General features: G+C 42.3%; 1 protein-coding gene across 1 annotated transcript in view; it reads left to right on the top strand.

The window, feature by feature from the left end:
* Positions 1–21689, top strand: part of LOC147335043 (protein NLRC3-like) — a 39136-nt gene that overhangs the window by 8471 nt on the left and 8976 nt on the right. Inside the window, exons 4-8 of the mRNA XM_086286851.1 lie at positions 13865–13943; positions 16749–16977; positions 17103–18906; positions 19486–19659; positions 20762–20935. Coding sequence (XP_086142977.1) covers positions 13865–13943; positions 16749–16977; positions 17103–18906; positions 19486–19659; positions 20762–20935 — 2460 coding nt within the window. The remainder of the gene's footprint in view (positions 1–13864; positions 13944–16748; positions 16978–17102; positions 18907–19485; positions 19660–20761; positions 20936–21689) is intronic.

Here is a 21689-nt window from a genome sequence, read left to right as displayed (position 1 = left end):
AGGCAGTATCATTAGAAGACATAGCATACATTTTCACTGCTATGCTGATGACACCCAGCTAGGGATGGGTACCGGTGTCCGGTGCCATGATGGCACCGGTTCTGACATAAACGGTAGTAACCAGACCGAAAAGCAGCGCACATTTCGGTGCTTTATTTCGGTGCTTTTTTTTCCTGAGCTGTGATACACTTTAGATTCTAGCCAATCATTTTACGTTTCCGAGGATCGTAGGCGGGGCCAGGTACGTACGTTCTGTTAGAGCAGAGCTACAGATTAAAAATGTCCAAGGCGAAGCGGTCAAAAGTCTGGCTGTACTTCATAGCAAAATATGCAAACTCAGCAGCCTGCAACAAGTGCTTTAAGCTGATACTGTGATACTGTCAAAGGAGGTAACACCTCAAATCCGATGAAACACCTGGCGACGCGTAGCGTTTTTTTTAAAAGCCCAGAAATGCGCCGTATTTGATAGCTTGCTGCGAGACCTCACACCGAGCACATCTACTGCGGGTGGGTTGCCTGTTATGCAACATCCCCCAAAAACACGAAGAGGAGAGTCCTGGCCCCTAGCCCTGCCAGTGTAGCAGAAATGATGACGGATGATGGTGGCAGCAGCAGCCGTTCTTTTCTGCGTGAGTAGCTAATTTACGTTGAGTAGGCTAACCACGTTATTACATTAATGCATGTAAGGTGAACTAGCAAACATCATCATAGCTACATGCTGTCCTCTTGTTTGATGGCAGATACTCCCTTCACCCTGGCTAAAAAGGCTAAAATGACCAAAGAAAAAGTGGAAAACAGTTAAACATGAGAGGTTTAGGACAAAGTTTGTGTTTTTTCCATTGTTTAAGCACTGCTTCCAGCCAAGAGTGATACCATATATGCCCCATAGCTGCAGAAAAGGCTAACATTGTTATATTTTTACAAAAAACAGCTGAACATGAGAGGTTTTTGGACCAATTTTGTGTTCTCCATTCTTTAAGCACCGGTTTGAGCACCGTTTGAGCACCGGCACCGTTTCAAAAGTACCGATTTGGCACCGGTATCGGATAAAACCTAAACGATACCCATCCCTACACCCAGCTCTATCTGTCCATGAAGCCAGATGACACACACCAATTAGTTAAACTGCAGGAATGTCTTAAAGACATAAAGACCTGGATGGCCGCTAACTTTCTGCTTCTTAATTCAGATAAAACTGAGGTTATTGTACTCGGCCCTGAAAATCTTAGAAATATGGTATCTAACCAGATTCTTACTCTGGATGGCATTACCTTGGCCTCCAGTAACTGAAGGATACAAAAAAACAACAACAGCAATAGAATAATATTAAACACAAAGTGAACCCGTCATCCTTCATTAAATAGGTTCTTTTAGATGTTAAGGAGGAATTGACTTAACCAGGCTGGCGGAGAATGAAGACAACCGGACACCTGCGGCAGATGGGGAATCAGTGAACTTTTATTGAGACAGAGACAACCTCTCAACACAGCTCACATCAGGAGATTCCTAATATTTGCTGTGAGGATGGGTATATATTCTCTAAAACTTACAGGAGGGGGTTGTGAGGAAAGTGCTGCATTAGCAGAAAAACAACTCCATAAAAGGAAATCGGCCTTGGGTGTTCTAGTCTCTTCGCTTGCAGATATCTTGCACCTGCAGGATGAGGCGATCGCTTCTTATCGCTCTCAAGGCCAAAGTCGTGAGCACATTTTTATTACACAGTTGCACAGTAACTTTAAAGTTGAACAATATTTAAAGCTGAATAATGTTTGATCAGATTATATTTTCTTCAAATCCCCCTTTTGACCCATCTTAAATGGGTCAACACACAAAAATAAGTAACATTCAAAGGAACACAGAGACGTGTCGAAGCCTGGCTCGAAAAACTCCTCGGGTCTTATCATTTGTCTTTATCTGTCATTGCAGATGAGGAGAAAAGAGTCCAGGCACCACCCTGCCCAGGGGTCGGCTGCAAGCAGTCTCGGTTCCCGACGAAAGCAGTAACAGCTGTCCTGCACACAAGGATACAACGAGTCAGTGCAACCAGGGTAGTGACACAAAATTAACAGTTCCTGTAACTCAGCAACCAAAAAGTATAAGTAATGATAAAAATGTGGAGAGTACAGAGTATATTATAATAATGAGAGATATAAACGTGAAAATGTGAAAGAATAAATCAACCGTAAAATAAACCCAGAACGGTAACTGCTAAGGACATTCAAAAGTGAATATGGTAAAACGTGAGGAAGGGGTGTGGAAAAAAACAATTTATATCCAGTGGTGGGAGTACACATTCGCTCAGGCTTAAGTCCGGAGACCCTGAGAACATCGCTTAACCCTCACAACCCGACCAGACACAGTTCAACCAGATATATCCTTCAAGAGGAAGTGGGTGAGGGAAACAATTAATAACAAGCCTAATACAAAACACCACAGAGAAACAACCATTCTAGAAGCATTTAAACAAGAGAAAGACGATAATGGTCGTCACCCTCACGATCAGAGTTTTCATCATCCGTTGGCGAGGAGGTGGGAAGTTGACTAGCCAATAAAGGCATCTGCCGGGCGAGATCCTTATCCTCAGGAGTGAGAGCTGTAACAATCAGTCTCTGGAAGAGGGATCGAATGCATGGAATACAACAGCAACCGCAGGTGACTAGGACAGCAACAAAAACTGAGATGGAAACTAGGATGGAAGCTACAAGGGCCTTATATTTGCCAAACATGTTAAGCCAAGAGTCCCACATGGCAGTATCAACGCCCGAGTGTTCCTTCATTTTAACAGTAAGAGCTGTGAGACCAGTAATAGCTTTAGTGAGGGAACCATCAGGAGCTGTGTTATTGGGGATATAGGTACAGCACTCCTGACCAAAAAGGCTGCAGACTCCGCCTCTTTCTGCGAGGAGAAAATCCGTTGCGACCCTGTTTTGGAAAGCCATTAGGGAAGTGGCAGATAACTGTGCATGCACAGCTTCAAAACCATCTCGAGTGTAATTAGCCAACAGTTGCACATTAAAGTGAATGTAGTTAATTCTGTCTACATTCGCATTTATTTCAACCATCCAAAGTATCGAGGCCCATCCTGCTTTAACCTGGTCTCGCAGTTTATATTCATCGGGGACCCCACGGGGTATACCTACAGCATCAATATAGGTTGGATTATGAGCTGAACCTGGGATTAGAGAACGTTTAGAGCGGCGTTCAGAGGAGGATGGGAGGCCAACTTCGTGTACTTCTATAGAGAGATCTACTGGAGTGACTAAAACAGGTAAAATAAGAGTTATGAGAGCGCAAAGACCTGACGCATCCCGAGGGAAACCATCATATAACTTGTTATTGCCACACCACCACCACAAATCAGCCCTAGCCGTAGGTCGGAAGTTTGGTTTCATAACCGTCATCTCAGTGCACCAAGAAGAGTTCAAGCTACCTAGTTTTACTGCATTGCCAGTCAGGTTAATACAAGTGAAATTGTTCACAGCTACATCTGAAGAAAAGAAAGGTGGTTTATTAGAGACCGAGCGTTGAGTTTTAGGAAAGTGGTTTTCCAGATATGAGCAATGACCTCGTTTTGTATTGTTCATAAGATGCAGGAGGCATGCACTATTGACTGGCGCCGGTACAACTCTTAAAGTGGGGCGGGCTCCCATACACACTATGCAGTCGGAAGCCGTCTTGTCAGCAGCTTGTTCAGCTAGTAGTAACCAGTTGTTTGTTGCTCCAGAAATACCGGTTAGAATTTGGAAGAGGTCATCTTTAGACATTTTATTTGTGTCTACAATGCGTATTCGGCCGTTTCTCCCCCCGTTTGTATATGTCACCGGAGGGCCATTAAAGGTGGGGTTATCATCTTTAACTACAGAGCTTGGAGCTGCACCAACGCTAGGGCATATTTCCATTTGCCAATACAGGGCGGTGCGATCAGTCCAAGGGGCAAGTATAAATTGTTGACAGGAGGTCAAGGCCAGATCCTTTAGGGTAAAAATTAAGCCTGAAAGATCCGGTTTTTTTGCTATTCTGAGCATATTTTGGTTTCTCCAGTGCAAAGCCTGACCCCTAGAGTGCTTGGACCAATCGAGGTCCGTTTCTGACACTAAACTGGACCACTTCCACTGATGCCAACCTCCCAGGGTTATATACCACACTGAGGAGGAGAGATGTACTGCAAGGTTAAAAAGATCCCCCCCTTGGTCTTTGGTGACGGGAGTGACTGGGAAGCTAGCGAAATCTATTTCGACTACCCAACTTTTATTGTTGGGGACACAGAGAGTAATCATTCTAGTCGTACTTGGGGTACAGGAGGTAACCGTGTCTCGTTTCTTTCTAAATCGATCGGGCGTGGGCAAAACTGGAGAGGAAGTGGTGGGCAAGACCCTAGGGGCTACATTTGTCAGATTGGGACTGTCAGAAGGGGGCGAAGCTTTTGAACTTGAAGGTGTCAGAAGTGTCGGGGGCCCTTCACAGATCAGGATTATGCCAATGGGAATGAGACCCAGGGCCAGGAAGCAAACAAAGACGCAACATCTTTGCCTGCCTGTCATTTCAGGGGGAAAGGGCCAAGACATGTTTACTTAGCTTGGATGTCTTCTAATAGAGGATGATGGTGCAGAGAAAGGTGGTCCAGTTCCCCCCACCTCGCCAAGGGCGTGTTCTAGGAGTTAAAGAGCAACAAAAAGTATCAGTGACACAACTTTAAATGAGCTTTCAGCGGTTAAAGCTATTGCAATGTAAAATGTAAATCTTCAAAACTCAAGCCAATATAAAAGCAAAGTCATAAAAGATGTTAAAAATAGAAAAATAAAAATGTTTAGTTCAGTATGAAGAACACCCCCTTTTGTAACCAGCCGGCTTGTAGGTTGAGTTTTGGCTCCCTCAAGTGGTTGGTGATGCTGTTGCAGCTCCTTCTGACAGGTCCTTCTGCACCTCTCTCAAGGTTCTTCCTGGTTCGGTGGCAGCAGCGCACTGTGTGTAATGAAACCAGGTGTCACCTTTCCCTTCGAGCCTGACAGCGTGGGAGGTCCGCTCTGTTATGCGGTAAGGGCCTGTCCAGCGAGGCTCAGCCCACTTTCTCTTTGTGACTTTCAGGAGGACGTAGTCCATTCCAGGTGTAGCCGCCTCTTTCAGCTCTTGCTGGTTTCTTTCAGCGACCTGTGAGGAATACTGGGCAACAAAACTGCGGAGCATGTTATAATATGTCCTCGGATCGAGGTCTGAATCAGCTTCATCCGACATTAACAGGCGAGAGGAGGGGCCAGGAAAAGGCCTGCCATGCTCCAACTCAAATGGAGTGTAACCAGAGGTTTGATTTACTGAGCATCTTATGGACATTAATGCAAGAGGCAATGCCTTAACCCAATCTAATTTGGTCTGTGCACAGATTTTAGCCAATTTAGTTTTTAGAGTTTGATTCATCCTTTCCACTTTCCCCTGGGATTGGGGGTGGTAAACTGAGCCAAACTTATGTTTCAAACCTAATGCGGCTTCAACCCTCTGCAGATCGTGGTTCCTGAAATGTGAACCATTGTCCGACCTTATGACCTCGGGAAACCCATGCTGTGGTATATAATGATTAATCAGACACTTCACCACAGTTCTACTGTTTTCACTTGCTGTCGGCCAGGCTTCTGGCCAACCTGAAAATGCATCCACAGCCACCAGCAGGTACCTGTAACTACCTACTCTGTCCACCATGTCTGTGTAATCAATGATTATTTCTTTCCCTGGGCAAAGTGGGATGGGGAAGTACCCTGCTATTGGCTTGAAGGCGGGCTTGATTCCAAATTGGTTGCACTCCTTACAGGTTTTAACCATGTATTTTGTCATGTCTTTTAGATAAGGGTGCCACCAGGCGGCTAAGTTCCTCATCATTTGTGCAGGTCCCACATGCCCCACTCCATGTGCCTCTTCCATTGCTGTCTGTCTGACCCCTGGCGGTAGAATGGGCCTTCCATCTGGGCCACGCCAAACATCTGTGTTTGTGGCCCCTCTTGTTACCCATAATGATTTTTCCTGGGGGCTGGCTTTGTCCTGTAACTCTCTGATTGTGGCTAGGCCTAGTTGTATGGGTGGTCTTTCTGGAGGGGGTGTGGCTTCTGGGTCCATTACCATAATCAGGGAGGGTAAGTAACCAGCTGTCTGCTTAGCTACTAAGTCGGCCTGTTTGTTACCTAATGCCACTAAGTCCAATCCGGCACTGTGTCCTTTGCATTTTACCACTGCCACCTTAACAGGTAACAACAGTGCTTCCGCTAATTCCCTCATTTCTATCTCATGTTTAATAGGCTTTCCGCTGGCTGTCAAAAAACCAGCTCTTAGCCACTGCTTGAGCTCCACATGCACTGCTCCCACAGCATAAGCTGAATCACTGTATATATTCACTTTCTGTCCCTTTCCCATCCTTAAGGCTTCAATCACCGCTCTCAGTTCAGCTCTCTGTGCAGACTGTTGTCCTGTCAACTGCTCTGCTTTCACTGTTTTCCATCTCATGTCTGTCTGTTCCACTATTGCCCATGCAGCCTTCAACATTCCACTTTCAGTTCTGAAACAACATCCATCTGTGAACCAATCTTTTTCTGCATCCATTAGAGGTTCTGCCTGCAAATCTGGCCTGATTTTCTCCTGTACCTGCACAACCTCTTCACACATATGTGGTTCCCCTGATCCCATGTGATCAGCCATGTTTATGCCTTCATGTGAGTAGGTGATGTGTGGTGCTTCCAAAATGGTACTGAGGCGTCTCTGCCTGAGTGAAGTGAGTGTGAAGGCCTGTGAGGAGACGTAGGCCACCACACTGTGTGATGTCAAAATTTTTAGTGGGTGGTTCATCACTATGTGTGCTGTTTTCTGAATGATTTTTGCAAGTCCAGAAACGTGTTGTGTGCACGGTGGGTGGCGTTTTTCAGTGTTGTCAAGCATTACGCTTACATATGTCAACACTTTTCTCTCTCCCCCTTTTTTCTGGAACAGGATACCATTGATATGGGTTCCAGTTCCAGAAACATCAAGATGAAAAGGCAAAGCATAATCTGGCACAGCAAGGTCAGAGGCGACAGAAAGCTGTTGTTTTAACTTTATAAACGCCTGTTCTGTTTCTGTAGTCCATGAGAGGGGAGCAGAGAGGTTTCTCATGCCTTGTTCATTTACCAAAACGCGCAAAGGGGAAGTAAGGCCAACATAGTCTGGGACATAGGTCCTGCTGTAACCAGTCAGGCCCAAAAATGACAACATGTCTTTTACAGTTAGAGGTTTTGGATGGTGCAAAATGGAGTTCCTGTGTTCTGGGGACAAGGAAATACCGGTCTGTGAGACCATGCGGCCTAGAAAAGAAACCTGTTTTCTTGCAATCTGTAGTTTGTTTTTGCTCACTTTAAAACCTGTGTTGGCCAGGTGGTGAAGTACCACTCTGGTGGCCTCCAAACAGATGTCAGCCGTGGGGGCAGACAGCAAAAGGTCATCCACATATTGTATTAACATACAGTCAGATGGTAGTGGGCTGGTTTGTAAAAGTTCTTTCAAACACTGATTAAACAGTCCTGGGGAGAGGGCAAAAATGCTTGGTATCTATGGGAGTTGGAGCTACGGGCGGTTCTTCTCCAATAGTCATTATTCCACCAGAGATATTAAGTACCGGATATATGCCTGCTGAGGGAGGAGTTGAGGCAGAATAGGGAGGTGGCTGAGACCTATTTTTCTTCATGTGTGGTTTTGCAGTTTCCCATAAACACACCCAGTGATTAAATTTAGCTTTGCGGCCTGCGTGCTTATCTGCTTCCTTTCTGTGTCTCACCCCGCTCATCACACCTGCACCTGCTGCTGCTGAGTTGGCTTCTTCCTCTTTCTCTTTTGCCTGCATAGCCTTATTCTGCCAAATTATTCCCCAGTTACCACTACTCCCCTCGTCCTTTCCCTTTTCTTTCATTAACCTTTCAGCTGTTTTCCTCAATGACTCTTTCTGCTTTTTTGCTTCTTTAGGCTGGTGTGTGGAGTTGATGACTGTCTCAACACATGTTAATTGTTCTCCCAATGTGCTAAGAATAACACCGGGACCCCAACCATCATCATTAGTTTCTCGATCTAATTCTCCATCCATTTTACTGTCAATGGAGGAGTGTTCTTTTATTGATTTTAAAGGAGAATTTGGGCCAGCTGGGTTTCTGCCTCTGTTAGGCACTAACAGCTGGGGCGCTGCTTTAAAGGTGAGTCAGCACTGAAATATCCCTTCAGGTGTTACCAGGCTTCTACCAAACCGGAGTCTGGCGGGTAACCTTGCCTAGAGCTTCCTGATAGGGGTGCTAGTTGGTTGTCACCTTGTTCACACGTCTCATTCACACTTCATACATTACCTGCAGTCACTCATTACCCTCCTTATGTATGTAATAAATGTGTAAAAAAAAAAAAATTCTATGTGTGGTGTATTATTTTAACCAAAAGAGGAACCTAGTTCCTTTAATTGTGTAATCTGTGAACAACGGAGAACCAAACTGTCCTGCCCAGTGTTCCACAGCAAGCATTCAGCGTGTATTTATGTGTGTCCAATATCAAACAGAACATCAAAACATTTAAAACACTAAAATCATCGGGGTTTTAAGAAGAGATCCGTTTTCTCCTATTGATCAAAGGGACCCCTCCTTTGGACTCCAACCAGTACTTCTCCTTTTTAAGTTTTAGAGGATCTTTTCTAATAAAGTCCTCTGGGCCTTCCTAACCCTTCTGTAGTTTAGAGAATATTACTAAAAAATATTCTCAAGGCCTTTAACCTTTTAATTTGTTTAGAAAGGCGTTACTAATAAACCCTTTCAAGGTCCCAGACCTGCACTGAGGTATGTATCCGACACCGGAGAGCAACCCGTCGGCTGCAACCGTGGTCAGACCTCAGTTCACTCTTATCTTTATTCACTTATTCACTTATTTCTTATTCACTTATCTCTTATTCACTTATTTCTTATTCACTTGTCTGATTCTCAACAAGCCTTAAGTAAGCCAGACAATTTTGGTTATGAATTACTAGGAGTTTGGACACTAAGTATTTTTATAATGTTCAATATAGCAGAAATAAAAGGTCTGCTTACCTTGTTTTTGTGTGCACACAGCTTTTGTCCAAACTCCGTTCACTCAGACCACGGCCGAAGTCCTCCCATCCGTTCCAGTTGACCTGGAGCGGATCCTGTTCGTGACGCCAATTGAAGGATACAAAAAAACAACAACAGCAATAGAATAATATTAAACACAAAGTGAACCCGTCATCCTTCATTAAATAGGTTCTTTTAGATGTTAAGGAGGAATTGACTTAACCAGGCTGGCGGAGAATGAAGACAACCGGACACCTGCGGCAGATGGGGAATCAGTGAACTTTTATTGAGACAGAGACAACCTCTCAACACAGCTCACATCAGGAGATTCCTAATATTTGCTGTGAGGATGGGTATATATTCTCTAAAACTTACAGGAGGGGGTTGTGAGGAAAGTGCTGCATTAGCAGAAAAACAACTCCATAAAAGGAAATCGGCCTTGGGTGTTCTAGTCTCTTCGCTTGCAGATATCTTGCACCTGCAGGATGAGGCGATCGCTTCTTATCGCTCTCAAGGCCAAAGTCGTGAGCACATTTTTATTACACAGTTGCACAGTAACTTTAAAGTTGAACAATATTTAAAGCTGAATAATGTTTGATCAGATTATATTTTCTTCATAACGCGGTGAGGAACCTTGGAGTCATTTTTGACCAGGACATGTCCTTCAACGCACATATTAAACAAATATGTAAGACTGCTTTCTTCCATTTGCGCAACATCTCTAAAATTAGAAATATCCTGTCTCAGAGTGACGCTGAAAAACTAGTTCATGCATTTATTACTTCCAGGCTGGACTACTGTAATTCATTATTATCAGGATGTCCAAAAAACTCGCTGAAAAGCCTTCAACTAATCCAAAATGCTGCAGCAAGAGTCCTGACAGGGACTAGAAAGAGAGAGCATATTTCTCCTGTTTTGGCTTCCCTTCATTGGCTTCCTGTTAAATCCAGAATTGAATTCAAAATCCTGCTCCTCACATAGAAGGTCTTAAATAATCAGGCCCCATCTTATCTTAATGACCTTGTAGTACCATATCACCCTATTAGAGCACTTCGCTCTCGCTCTGCAGGCCTACTTGTTGTTCCTAGAGTATTTAAAAGTAGAATGGGAGGGAGAGCCTTCAGTTTTCAGGCCCCTCTTCTGTGGAACCAGCTTCCAGTTTGGATTCGGGAGACAGACACTATCTCTACTTTTAAGATTAGGCTTAAAACTTTCCTTTTTGCTAAAGCATATAGTTAGGGCTGGACCAGGTGACCCTGAATCCTCCCTTAGTTATGCTGCAATAGATGTAGGCTGCCGGGGGATTCCCATGATGCATTGAGTTTTTCCTTTCCAGTCACCTTTCTCACTCACTATGTATTAATAGACCTCTCTGCATTGAATCATATCTGTTATTAACCTCTGTCTCTCTTCCACAGCATGTCTTTATCCTGTCTTCCTTCTCTCACCCCAACCGGTCGCAGCAGATGGCCGCCCCTCCCTGAGCCTGGTTCTGCCGGAGGTTTCTTCCTGTTAAAAGGGAGTTTTTCCTTCCCACTGTCGCCAAAGTGCTTGCTCATAGGGGGTCATATGATTGTTGGGTTTTTCTCTGTATCTATGAAGCACCTTGAGGCGACTTTTGTTGTGATTTGGCGCTATATAAATAAAATTGAATTGAATTGAATTGAATTAAACTCTGAATAATAGTTTTCAGAAGATATATAATATGAGATGTATATAATATTCAGATCTTTGGCGGATATATATTTTTTTAGATATCTCTCAAATGGGCAAGATTGGACCCTGAAAAATCCCAACTTCAAATATTTCTCTGTAAAATATTAATGCAACAACCAATTATGTAATCTACCCATGCTTTTTCTTGATTTCTCTTTGGATATTAACTTTATCTTTGAATTCAATTCTGAGATACTGTATATTTAATGGACCAAAGCTAGACATGTGACATATGTCATCTGCATAGTAAATGTTTACTTACTTTAGACTTAGTTCCTCCTGAGCTGAATGGTGCATTGGGCAGCAAGGAATCGCCAACGAGCTCAGTTTACAGCTAAATCTTCCGCCTTGTCCCATGAAAGCTCAACCGCTTTAAGGTCCTCAATGAATGACCGTCTCCACGTCTGTTTTGGTCATCTGTGGCTCCGTGACACCCGGGTAGGGATGGGTATTGATAAGATTTTCACGATTCCGATTCCATTTTCGATTCTGTTTAATGATTCGATTCTTTATCGATTCTCTTATCGATTCTTTTTAAAAAAAAAGGAGAACACTAAGGTTCACCCGAAAGACAAAACTCCTAAACACAAACTTAGTAATGTGGTGTATGCTGTACAGTGCAGCGAGGAATGCCCAGACCTCTACATCAGAGAGACCAAACAGCTACTTCACAAGCGCATGGCACAACATAGAAGAGCCACCTCCACGGGACAAGACTCAGCTGTCCATCTGCATCTAAAGGTCACAGGTCACTCTTTCAAGGATGCCAACGTTCACATTTTGGACAGAGAGGACAGATGGTTTGAAAGAGGAGTGAAAGAAGCCATCTATGTCCACTGTGAGCGACCATCTTTGAACAGAGGCGGTGGTTTACGACACCAACTCTCTGCCATCTATAATCCAGTTTTGAGATCCCTTCCCAGATGCCTTAACGCCCACGCACATCCTGGGCCATCTGACCTCAGGAAATCACATGATAGGGTGGGGCCAGGTTTCACAATGAGCTCACCTGAATCCCTGGCTGATTAGGACCCACACCCGCTTTCACACCTTGGCTCATGTGATTAGGTAGAGGATCATCAGGGGGTCCTTTGTCCCTCTTTGGGGGGAAACTCCCACTAGGTTTAAATCTGGGAGTCTCCACTATTGACCCTTAGAACTGAAGAAGCTTCTTGGATGAGAGGTGAAACGTCTTCAAGCAACTCAAAGAAGTCCAGACACTTTTCTTTCCAAGCTCCTTAGACTATGATGACCTGGATGACTGAGAACCTTCACAGACATATATTTACGTTGGCCCCTTGAGACTAAACACGTACAAATTCCAAAACACGTAAAAACCCCAAAGCACGTACAAACCCCAAAGCACGTACAAACACCAAAGCACGTACAAACACCAAAGCACGTACAAACTCCAAAACACGTAAAAACTCCAAAACACGTAAAAACCCCAAAACACACAGAAGTGCTCCGGCAGTGTTGAGCTTTTTTTACCTAGTATCTTCACAAGCCAGGAAGTACCAACAACCGGATTTGGTGTGTGGTAGCAGGGCTCTAGAGTGCGACCAATTTGGTCGCAAATACTTGTTACTACCACACACCAATTCCAGTCTTTGGTACTTCCTGACTTGTGTAGCCACTAGGAAACAAGACCTCAACAATGCCCCTAGCATCCTGGAACACTTCTGTTGTTTTTTTACGTGTTTTGGAGATCGTACATTTTTTTGAGTTGGTACGTGCTTTAACTCTAGGGGCCACCGTAAATGTACTTTTATTTATTCACTCCACATAAAATGTAATAAGTAAATATTATAATAGAAAAACCAAGTATTTACATTTCAACTCTTAACTATTTAAATTTTCAGCTTTTTCCTTTTAAATCAATTTAAAGTGAAACAACAAAACACTGCAAACCACAACACAATTAAATATAAATTAAATTATGCAAAACAAAAAGAAGATGCACATTCTCTGTCATATAGGCCTGCATGAATAAACTTTCTGAATCCTTTATCGTCCGCAACTGAAAAAAGTTGTGGATGATTACTATATTTTTCTAATGTGACATTGTTGTCCCTGGCTCTCTTTCTCTCTCTCTCCCTCCCGCTCTGTTCCTGTGCTACTGTGAGTGTAACTACCGCCCCTCCCCCTCTGCCCAGAGCTATCACAAGGCTCGTGTGTGGAGTAAAGTGGAACAAAAGTGCGAGAGAGAGGGTGAGAGAAAGAAATAACAAAACAAAAACCACGGCTCCCAATAAGGAGCCGGATGGCAATGTTCACTTCAAAGAGTTGGATCTAAGAGCCGCTTCGTTCGCGACCGACACATCACTAGTAAGGCCCAGATGGACGATAGATGATAACAAGTAAGTAGTGATGGGATTTCCGGCTCTTTTTGGAGAACTGGCTCTTTCGGCTTGGCTCACTAAAAAGATGCGGCTCTTTCGGCTCCCAACCGGCTCTTCAGGTTGTTTTCTTGCTTTAATTAATTTATTATTAACAATAATATAAAATTATGAACAAAAGGAAATACTAATGTCAAAAAAGGGGTTTATTTATATATGTTTATATATAATTTTGGAGTTGGTTCGCGCTTTGTCTCTAGGGGCCACCGTAAATGTACTTTTATTTATTCACTCCACAGAAAACATAATAAATAATATAATATAATAGAAAAACCAACTATTTACATTTCAACTTTAAACTATTTAAATTTTCAGCTTTCTCCTTTTAAACAAATTTAAAGTGAAACAACATAAAACACTGCAAACCACAACACAATAAAATATAAATTAAAATATGAAAACAAAATAAGCTTGTGTCGTTCACTTCAAAGATCCGGCTCTAAGAGCAGTTTCGTTTGTAACCGACACATTTCTACAAGTAAGACTGGTTTCTGAGTTCTACAGCTGGGGTGGACAAGGCTAAGCATCAGGCTTTCAAATAAATTAAAAGTCTGTCTTGGTCTTTCGTTGATTAATAGGCTGGTGTGAAAAACTTGCTGCCACATACAGAGGAACAGCAGGTTGAATTTAAGGTTGTAATGTTTTGTTGTATTATTCTAATTTTTCATGATTCCTCCACAGAGTGGACAAGGAGAGCTTAGAGGTTCCCAGTGGGCAGTCTGCCCAGCAGCATCAAGCACACCTGGACTCCATATTTATGGTCTGTACATGTACAACAACTACTTTTACATCTATTCTGTTCACAGTCATCTCCATGCCTGGTTCTGGTTCAGAAGACATGCTTTGGCAGCTGGGCAGGCCAAAAATAATAAATGGAATAAAATAACATTTTATTTAAAAATCAAGTAAACCTCACAAGCAATTAAATAACACAATCACAGAATGGCTTGTGAGGTTTAAAGGAGAACATACACAATACTACATAGTATTAAGTAGTATTGTAGTGAACACTGCATAAAATGAATCAGAAAAGTTTAAAAAGATGTGTTTTAAGGCTACTTTAAAGGTAGTGAGAGAATTAATGTTGTGAATGGTGTTGAAGAAAGTTCTCGTGGCCATTCAGCTGAAAGCACTGGAGGGTAATGTGAGCAGATGGGAAAATAACAGTAGCAGAGGAGGAGGATCTGAGAGTAGAGGACAGAGTGGTGATGTGCAGAAGATCAGATATGGATGTGTGACTTTATGGGGAGACTTTGGAGAAAGAAGCTGAATCTACAATCAATGTGATATTTCACAGAAAGCCAGTGAAGTGGTTGAAGGGCAGTAGTAATGGGCTCTATTAATGGCACAAGCAGCTGAATTTTGGCTAAAGTCTATGGAGACATTTTTATGGTAATCTAGAAAGGATAAAATATAATAATCCATATGGAATATAACCAGAGCTTGTACAAGAATAGCAGTAGTCTTAGGTGAATGATAAGCAGTGTTGGGTAAGTTACTTTAAATTAGTAATTTAGTTACATTACTAGTTACTTCTATTAAAAGTAACTCAGTTACTTCAAGTTACTCGTTACTTTCAGAGTAACTAGTTACTAGGGAAAGTAACTTTGGTTGAACTCAGAATTCTCGTGTTAATGTGTTGCTTCCGTAACTGGATACCCAGCAAGATTGACAGTTTTCTAGCTTGCTTACTTGCCACAAGTGCACTGTGCCACCTACCAATAGAAAGGAAAAAATGTGCACATTTCCACGAGAGAAATCCCACGCCTGATTCTATCCTAGCCATTCTATCCTCGCTTTTTACATCCAACACAAAAACTGCAGTCATGGTGCTTTTGATTGTACTCAGAACTCGGAAATTCTGCCTTCTGAATAGGAAGATGTAGGCAACACCAGACTGCAGATGAGCTGCATACAGGGCTGGACTGGGACTAAAAAATCATCCCAGGCATTTTGACTAGAGACCGGCCCACCATTATAGGAAAAATCATAAAGCCTTTGAATGAAAATAAACACTGTTGTGACAGTGATGTACACTGTTCTGATGGTATATATGTATCAATCTATCAATTGTTTGTTGTAAGACGCAGATAATTATTTTTTTTAAAAGTGAGACATTTTAAATGAGAATAAGAAAGTATTTCCTTGTGCCCCCCTTTCCCCCTGTTAATGCCCTACATGCCCCCCTGGCAACACTTTGCTAGACCCGCCCCTGCACAGTTACCAGCTGTCAGCTACTTAGAAAAGGATCCTGGTGTTATTTGTCTCTCAGAAACAGTTCCTAACTTCCCTTCAACTCATTCATGTCACCTAAAAGGTAAACCTGTTTCTCCATCAGCTCTGATGATTCAGGAAGGACAGCTCCTGGTTTCATCTTCATGTTTCCCTCTCACCACATAACCAAACCGACATCAAGACCAGCAGGTTTACAGCTGTGGCTCCAGCCAACATCAGCTGATACTAGAAATTAATATTAAATAAATTCTAACAACAGCTGTTCAAGCTTAAACGTGCTGCTGTTGTTTAGCGCGACATCGGCTGGTTTCCTCTTTCTGGCGCAAAGTGGGCGATAAACAAACAAGAGAGAAAAGCCAATCAGCTGATCATTGATCAGTTTCATGATTGAAGTAGAAACAGGAGAGGGAGGGTAAGAGGATGAGAGAAGAAGAGGCAGCTGTGCAGCAAAGACACAGAGTAACTCCAGCTTTGTGTCTTTTTCATTGTAGCTGAAGTCCGGGACAAACTGTGTTTCTTTTCACCTAAATACGAAACGCATAATATTTTCTCGGAATACGAGACGATTCCGTTTTTTACTGGACGGTTGGCAACTCTAATAATTAACCTTATGAACAAAATAAAGTTCAACATCAGTAACATAGCACCCACCCAGCTGTATAGAAACTCGAGTAACGCGTTCCTGGTTTTGGCATAATAACTAGTTACCGTGCTCGTTACCACAATAATAACGTATTTACTGTAACGCGTTACTCAATAACGCGTTAGTCCCAACACTGATGTTAAGTAATATTATGTAGAAATATGATGCCCAAGTAATAATACTGATAAGTATGTCAAACTTTAGGGCGCTATCAAGAGAAACACCTAGGCTCTTCAGCTCTGAATAACAATGTATGGTCATACAATGTACTATATGGACTACCTACAGCCAGCTGTTGATTGATCATAAAAATTATAGTACTGAAAAGAGCCATACAAGTATTACACTGCGCAGTGCGGTAACACTGAGGTGGCTGAAAGACACGATTATAGTAGAGAAAAGAGCTCTGCTGTTTGCTACCACAAATCTGATAAATTTTCCATAATATCCAGATTTCGCTGCAGATAGAGCATCCTTACAGTTGTGTGTTTGTGTGTGATGTGTTCTTATGAACAATATGAGTGATAACTTTGTGACAACATTTAGATTTAAGAGCAATAGAAAGAATTAGATGTGGAAATGTGGATTGTTACCTTTTCCCACTTCATTTAGAGAGCCAAGGTTTGACTTTCATTGAGGGATCGTGTATAACGAGCTAATTAAACTGATTCCCAAAAACCGTTCCAGATACTGGGGGAAAAAATCATCGCTTTTGTGAAGACCGAGCTGAAGAAGATCCAGACAGATCTGAGTCCAGATGACCTACAATGTTTTAAGAGTCATTGTGAGGATGATAATGTATTACAAAGTGTGGATGAAGAACCGAGTAAGAGCAGCAGAGAAGCATTTGTGACGATTACAGTGGACTTCCTGAAGAGAATGAAGCAGAATAAGTTCACTGAGTGTTTGCTGAGAAGTGAGAATTATTCTCTAAATTTTTATGGTGATAAAACATTCAACAATGTCTCAAGAAATGGCCAAGAATACATGCAAAAGATGTGCACTTGATGAATCCTTGATTTGTGTGTGTGTATCACTCAGGAACTTGCACTAGGAACTTGCAGTGGCATCAGCATGAATTTAAATCTACACTGAAGAAGAAGTTCCAGTGTGTGTTTGAGGGGATCGCTAAAGCAGGAAACCCAACCCTTCTGAATCAGATCTACACAGAGCTCTACATCACAGAGGGAGGGACTGCAGAGGTCAATGATGAACATGAGGTCAGACAGATTGAAACAGCATCGAGGAAACCAGACAGACCAGAAACAACAATCAGACAAGAAGACATCTTTAAAGCCTCACCTGGAAGATATGAACCAATCAGAACAGTGCTGACAAAGGGAGTGGCTGGCATTGGGAAAACAGTCTTAACACAGAAATACACCCTGGACTGGGCTGAAGACAAAGCCAACCAGGACATCCAGTTCATATTTCCATTCACTTTCAGAGAGCTGAATGTGCTGAAAGAGGAGAAGTTCAGCTTGGTGGGACTTGTTCATCACTTCTTTACTGAAACCAAAGAAGCAGGAATCTGCAGCTTTGAAGACTTCCAGGTTGTGTTCATCTTTGATGGTCTGGATGAGTGTCGACTTCCTCTGGACTTCCACAAAACTACAAACCTAACTGACCCTAGAAAGTCCACCTCAGTGGATGTGCTGCTGATAAACCTCATCAGGGGGAAACTGCTTCCCTCTGCTCGCCTCTGGATAACCACACGACCTGCAGCAGCCAATCAGATCCCTTCTAACTGTGTTGACATGGTGACAGAGGTCAGAGGGTTCACTGACCCACAGAAGGAAGAGTACTTCAGGAAGAGATTCAGAGATAAGGAGCAGGCCAGCAGGATCATCTCCCACATCAAGACATCACAAAGCCTCCACATCATGTGCCACATCCCAGTCTTCTGCTGGATCACTGCTACAGTTCTGGAGGATGTGCTGAAAACCAGAGAGGGAGGACAGCTGCCCAAGACCCTGACTGAGATGTACATCCACTTCCTGGTGGTTCAGGCCAAAGTGAAGAAAGTCAAGTATGATGAAGGAGCTGAGACAGATCCACACTGGAGTCCAGAGAGCAGGAAGATGATTGAGTCTCTGGGAAAACTGGCTTTTGATCAGCTGCAGAAAGGAAACCTGATCTTCTATGAATCAGACCTGACAGAGTGTGGCATCGATATCACAGCAGCCTCAGTGTACTCAGGAGTGTTCACACAGATCTTTAAAGAGGAGAGAGGACTGTACCAGGATAAGGTGTTCTGCTTCATCCATCTGAGTGTTCAGGAGTTTCTGGCTGCTCTTCATGTCCATCTGACCATCATCAACGCTGGACTCAATTTACTGGAAGAACCAACAACCTCTCTGAAAGCTGAAACAATAGAATCTGCAAAGCAAAATACTTATCAAAGTGCTGTGAACAAAGCCTTACAGAGTCCAAATGGACACCTGGACTTGTTCCTACGCTTCCTCCTGGGTCTTTCACTTCAGACCAATCAGACTCTCCTACAAGGCCTGCTGACACAGATGGGAAGTAGCTCACAGACCAATCAGGGAACAGTCCAGTATATCAAGAAGAAGCTCAGTGAGAATCTGTCTGCAGAAAAAAGCATCAATCTGTTACACTGTCTCAATGAACTGAATGATCATTCTCTAGTGGAGGAGATCCAACAGTCCCTGAGATCAGGAAGTTTCTCCACAGATAAACTGTCTCCTGCTCAGTGGTCAGCTCTGGTCTTCATATTACTGTCATCAGAAAAAGATCTGGAAGTGTTTGACCTGAAGAAATACTCTGCTTCAGAGGAGGCTCTTCTGATGCTGTTGCCAGTGGTCAAAGCCTCAAACACAGCTGTGTGAGTAAATATGTCCTCATCCTTTTACTGTAAAAATCTGAATTAATGAAAATGTATGCCATTTGACCATTAAATTAAATCCTTATCAGTCCTCAGAGTGAGATATATGATACTTGGAATAGGTTTTTAGCAGCAGAAATCACCTCGCCAGTACTACCAGTCCATATCTTATACCTAGGCTCCGCAGCTGCTAATGAACTGATTCATATTTGTTATGTTATGGTTTCCTAAGAAAAGAAAAATCTCACTCAGGTGCTTCTCTGATAACAATTTCCTTCTCAGCCTACACATGACAGATTACCTTGAGCACCTTGAGGCAACTGTTGTTGTGATTTGCATATATAAATTGTAAAGAAATATATTGATCTGAATTACCTTCAGTTTGTCAGTCATCTGTGGTGAAGTGCTTGCTATAACTTGGAATTGGTCTTTCACATACTTGTGGAGAAATTTTGGCAACAAAGTCTTGGAAATCATCAAGCTTTTTTTGGCAAATGTGAGAAGAGCCATTTTTGTGTTAGGGTTAGGGTTACTTCATATGATTGCTGATATTATTGTTTTTGCTTATTTTACTTGCAGTCTAAATGGCAGTAACCTCTCAGAGAGAAGCTGTGAAGCTCTGTCCTCAGTTCTCAGTTCCCAGTCTTTTAGTCTCAGACAGGTGGACCTGAGTAACAATGACCTGTATGATTCAGGAGTGAAACTTTTGTCTGATGGACTCAAGAATCCATGCTGTGTACTAGAAACTCTAAGGTCAGAATTCAGACTTTGATATTTGATGTGATCATTGGATGTCTTAATTGAATGTCTTGAAATTTCATTATTGAACAGACAGTGAAATTGGTTAAATAAACACATGTAAATGTGTTTGTTCTTTTTCTTTGTCTCATTTTTTTAAAATAACTTTGCACTGTTCAATCTCGAGATTTTCCTGTATATTGTATTGATTGTGCATGGCCATTTCCTTTCATTGCTCAATCATTTATTTTTAAGCAGTCATTTTTGTCCTCTGCGAGATCATTACTTCAGCAGTAATTCAGTTGACAAAATCCTTAAAGTTTTGTTTCTATTTTTAGGTATGGAGGTTTTTTTCAAGAATTGCGTTATTCTTATTATGTATTATTATATAAATTGTATCCTGTCTCTTACCCACTAAAACCTGGGGGAGCACTCCAGCCCTGCTTTCAACCTGAATTGATAATCAGTTTAGAAAATGGATTAAGTAATTCAATTACAGTCATGTTTTAGTTAGGCCTGGTTGACATGTCTTTTTCAGAAGAAGCCCCACTATTTGCTTAAAGTATGTGTGATAGAGCATAAGGAGCATCTGTGGTGCTATCCTGCATGCATATAAGTAAGTAAGAAAGTGATATCACTATTACTAAAGTGATCAATACAGCAGAAAATAAATCTTCCACCTCATTATCCTCTTCAGCTACCCTGTCTGTAAATCATACATTAAAACAGATTTCACTGCCATCTTGTGAACCTTCCCTTTCACTCTTGTTGCTATCTTGCTATGATTGACTTTCTCAAAGGACCTTGCCACTGTTTTTTTTGGGGGATAGACCCTATCAATTTGATAACTCTGAATTCACCAACATAGGTCAAAAACACTGGGTTCAGACAAAACCATGTTATCTTTTGATTTGATTTGACTTTTCTCTTGTATATAACCGAGGCAGTGTAGACTGTCAGAAAAGAAAATCACTCAACCACCGGTACAGATATGTGGGTGGTACTTGGTTCAAAATCAAATTTCAAGTAGTAGAAGGCTTCACTATTCACATAAACTCAGTGGATAGAAAAAAAAAACAGTGCTTCAGCTTACATATTATTTTTTGTTTGTCTTCAGTCTGTCAGGCTGTCTAATCACAGAGGAAGGCTGTAGTTCTCTGGTCTCAGCTCTGAGCTCCAACCGCTCCCATCTGAGAGAGCTGGACCTGAGCTACAATCATCCAGGCGACTCAGGAATGAAGCTGCTATCGGCTGGACTGAAGGATCCACACTGGAGACTGGACACTCTCAGGTATGGTGAGAATGTCTGATAGAGGAGGAAGAGCTGGGAAAATTCCCTGTGTCCTTAACACTTAAACTCCCGTTTATTTCATGCAAACATGACATGAACAGTCAAACACAGGAATAGTTTTCTATTGCTTAGAACACCATCTCTACTCTACTTTAAATATTTATGAGATATGAAATAAATATTTACAGTGGGGCAAAAAAGTATTTAGTCAGCCACCGATTGTGCAAGTTCCCCCACTTAAAATGATGACAGAGGTCAGTAATTTGCACCAGAGGTACACTTCAACTGTGAGAGACAGAATGTGAAAAAAAAATCCATGAATTCACATGGTAGGATTTGTAAAGAATTTATTCGTAAATTAGGGTGGAAAATAAGTATTTGGTCACCTCAAACAAGGAAAATCTCTGGCTCTCACAGACCTGTAACGTCTTCTGTAAGAAGCTTTTCTGTCCCCCACTCGTTACCTGTATAAATGGCACCTGTTTGAACTCATCATCTGTATAAGAGACACCTGTCCACAGCCTCAAACAGTCAGACTCCAAACTCCGCCATGGCCAAGACCAAAGAGCTTTCGAAGGACACCAGGAAAAGTATTGTAGACCTGCACCAGACTGGGAAGAGTGAATCTACAATAGGCAAGCAGCTTGGTGTGAAAAAATCAACTGTGGGAGCAATCATCAGAAAATGGAAGACATACAAGACCACTGATAATCTCCCTCGATCTGGGGCTCCACGCAAGATCTCATCCCGTGGG

This window comes from Aulonocara sp. 'chitande type north' Nkhata Bay, linkage group LG3 (genome assembly GCF_057382095.1).
Source record: "Aulonocara sp. 'chitande type north' Nkhata Bay isolate Kocher_YH1m ecotype deep benthic linkage group LG3, A_spYH_male_GT1.1, whole genome shotgun sequence".
Taxonomy (NCBI): domain Eukaryota; kingdom Metazoa; phylum Chordata; class Actinopteri; order Cichliformes; family Cichlidae; genus Aulonocara; species Aulonocara sp. 'chitande type north' Nkhata Bay.
The sequence above is the reverse complement of the archived record's forward strand: the minus strand, read 5'-3'. Positions and strand labels throughout refer to the sequence as shown.